The sequence below is a fragment of the Trichosurus vulpecula genome, chromosome 3 (assembly GCF_011100635.1).
Source record: "Trichosurus vulpecula isolate mTriVul1 chromosome 3, mTriVul1.pri, whole genome shotgun sequence".
Taxonomy (NCBI): Eukaryota; Metazoa; Chordata; class Mammalia; order Diprotodontia; family Phalangeridae; genus Trichosurus; species Trichosurus vulpecula.
The window spans coordinates 65,388,628-65,391,202 of record NC_050575.1 but is presented as its reverse complement, the minus strand read 5'-3'; the positions used below and the strand labels follow the sequence as shown (position 1 = coordinate 65,391,202).

Genomic DNA, 2,575 nt, shown 5'->3' with positions numbered 1-2,575 from the left:
ACCAATCAGAGGAATTGTGGAGGAAAGAGATGACACCATTTTAGTATTTGGTACAGCTGAGAAGGTGAATGAAGGTTATATACATGTGTTTACCCTGGACTTTGACAAAAGATTTCAAACAGTTCAAAGAAATATAGAAAGAAGGGGTACATAAAGGACATATATAAAAATGCTATTTCCCCACCCTGTAATAGTGTTAAGGAGGTTAGAGCTCAGAATGAGCTGAGGTTTGAGAAAAATGCTAAAGACAATAAAAAGGGCTTTTATTTTTAGCATGTTCAAGATGAGTCAACACTGTGATGTCTTCCAAAATACCTTATTCAGTTTTAGGCTGAAATAATAGAAATTTGGTTTTCAGAACCAGGAAGGTGGCATTCCCAGTGTATTTCTCCCTTACATATGGAATATATTTGCACTAGGGGGAACCATATTTTAGGAGGGACATTAAAAATAAGGTTGCACCCAAAGAGAATAAAATGAGGATGGTGAGGGTACTTGGAATCCAGAATGCAAGAGTTAGAAGGTACTTCTGAGATCAATATCGTATTACCCTATACTGTACCTAAAATCCCTCTACAATATCCGTAACAAGTGGTCTGGTGCAAAACTCTCAAAATAGTAGCTGAAGGGATGAACACAGCCTTCTAACTATACCACAAAGATTTGGGTCAAGGAAAGAGACAGACATAACGAGGTGTTAAAGAAAGACACAGAGCTTCATTGAAATCCCAAACTGAACTATGGATGGGGCTATAGCTCTCAGCAGAGAGAGCCTTGCAGAAGTATAACAAAATCCTTCCTCTTTCCAGATTTTCAAAGTTTTCTCAGTTGAACGCAAAATTGCTTTCTCACAAAAATGTTTACATATTTGCTTTTTTAAAAATATAAATCAAGCTTTCTGGTCTCCATCTTCACCGCGGCGGAAGCAGGATGAGCGTGTTCGAGTCGCCACCATGCAGCTGTTTGTTCGCGCGCAGGCTCTGCACACCCTCGAGGTGACCGGGCAGGAGACCGTCGCCCAGATCAAGGCCCATGTGGCGTCTCTGGAGGGCATCGCCCCCGAGGATCAGGTCCTGCTCCTAGGTGGCTCCCCGCTGGAGGATGAAGCGGTCTTACGGCAGTGCGGGGTGGAGCCCCTGTCCACCCTGGAAGTGGCTGGCCGCATGCTAGGAGGTAAAGTCCATGGCTCTCTGGCACGAGCTGGAAAAGTGAGGGGTCAGACTCCCAAGGTGGCCAAGCAGGAGAAGAAGAAGAAGAAGACTGGGCGTGCTAAGAGGAGGATGCAGTACAACCGACGCTTTGTCAATGTAGTGCCCACCTTTGGAAAGAAGAAGGGTCCCAATGCCAACTCCTAATTCCCTGGTACTTTCCCTAATAAAGCCGCTACGACTCTAAAAAAAATATATATATATATACATCAAGAGGGAAATTCCATGTGATGTACAAAATGTGAATATACACATATTTTTTTAACACACTTCATTAATGAACTGAGATATACTTTTTTTGTTTTCATCCTTAAGTCTCTCACCACAATTATTAACAATTTCTCCATTGATTTATGGTCAAACAGTAGGCATTTTAGAAATCTCTCTTGACTTAGTTGGATTTGGGTTTTTCCTCTTACCCACCCAATAGTCCAGGTTTTAGTAGAGAGTAGAAATACTCTAAAACAGAGAAGGTCTGGGAACATAACATTCCAAAAGTAAAAGAAATAGGCTCATACTAAGAATAATTTACTCTGAAAAGCTGAATATAATCCTGTAGGGGAAAAATAGGCCTTTAATTAAATAAAAGACATTCAAACATTTGATAAAAAGACCAGAGCTAAGCAGGAACTTTGAAATGCAAACACGAGACTCAAGAGAAACTTAGAACGATAAACTTATTTGAGCAATATGATGATGAAGGTTTAACATTCTATCAGGCACTAACATTCTAATAGGCAGTTAAATGCTATAATGGATAAAACTCAGACCCTGGATTCAGGGAGACCAGAGTTCAAATCTGGCCTTATGTATCCTAGCTGTGTGAACCTGGGCAAGTGACTTAACCCCTGTTTGCCTCATTTTCTTCATCTGGCTAATAATAAAACCTACTTACCAGGGTTGTTTTGAGGAACAAATGAGGCAATAATTGTAAAATGTTTAGCACAGTGACTGGCACATAATAAATGCCATCTAATTGTTAGTTAATAGGTAGTTAAGTGGCACAATGGATAAAGCACTGGGTCTAGAGTCAGAAACACCTGAATTCAATTCTAACCTCAAAAACTTAGTAGCTATGTGATCCTGTGAAAGTCACTTAACTTCTGTTTGCCTCAGTATCTTCATCTGTAAAATGAGGATAATAATAGACCTAGCCTTAAAGGTTATTGTGAGGATCAAATGAGATAATAGTGGTAAAGTGCTTAGCACAGTGCCCAGCACATAGTAAGTATTATGTAAATATTAGCTATCAACAGTATTAATAAGGGAGGAGAACATGTCCCTTTAGAATCTTAATGTCTTCAAAGGGTATTGCGGAACTGAATTAAGAAGAATAGATCCTAGGTGGATTGGTAAAAGCAATATAT

The 2,575-nt window shown here is 39.8% G+C and overlaps 1 protein-coding gene across 1 annotated transcript; it reads left to right on the top strand.

Annotated features, from left to right (window-relative positions):
* The first annotated feature begins 947 nt into the window (after positions 1-947).
* LOC118844458 (ubiquitin-like protein FUBI) lies at positions 948-1,355 on the top strand. Its single transcript, XM_036752348.1, has one exon. It carries the CDS (start codon positions 954-956, stop codon positions 1,353-1,355), a length of 402 nt encoding a protein of 133 aa, XP_036608243.1. The 5' UTR covers positions 948-953.
* The last annotated feature ends 1,220 nt before the right edge of the window (positions 1,356-2,575 follow it).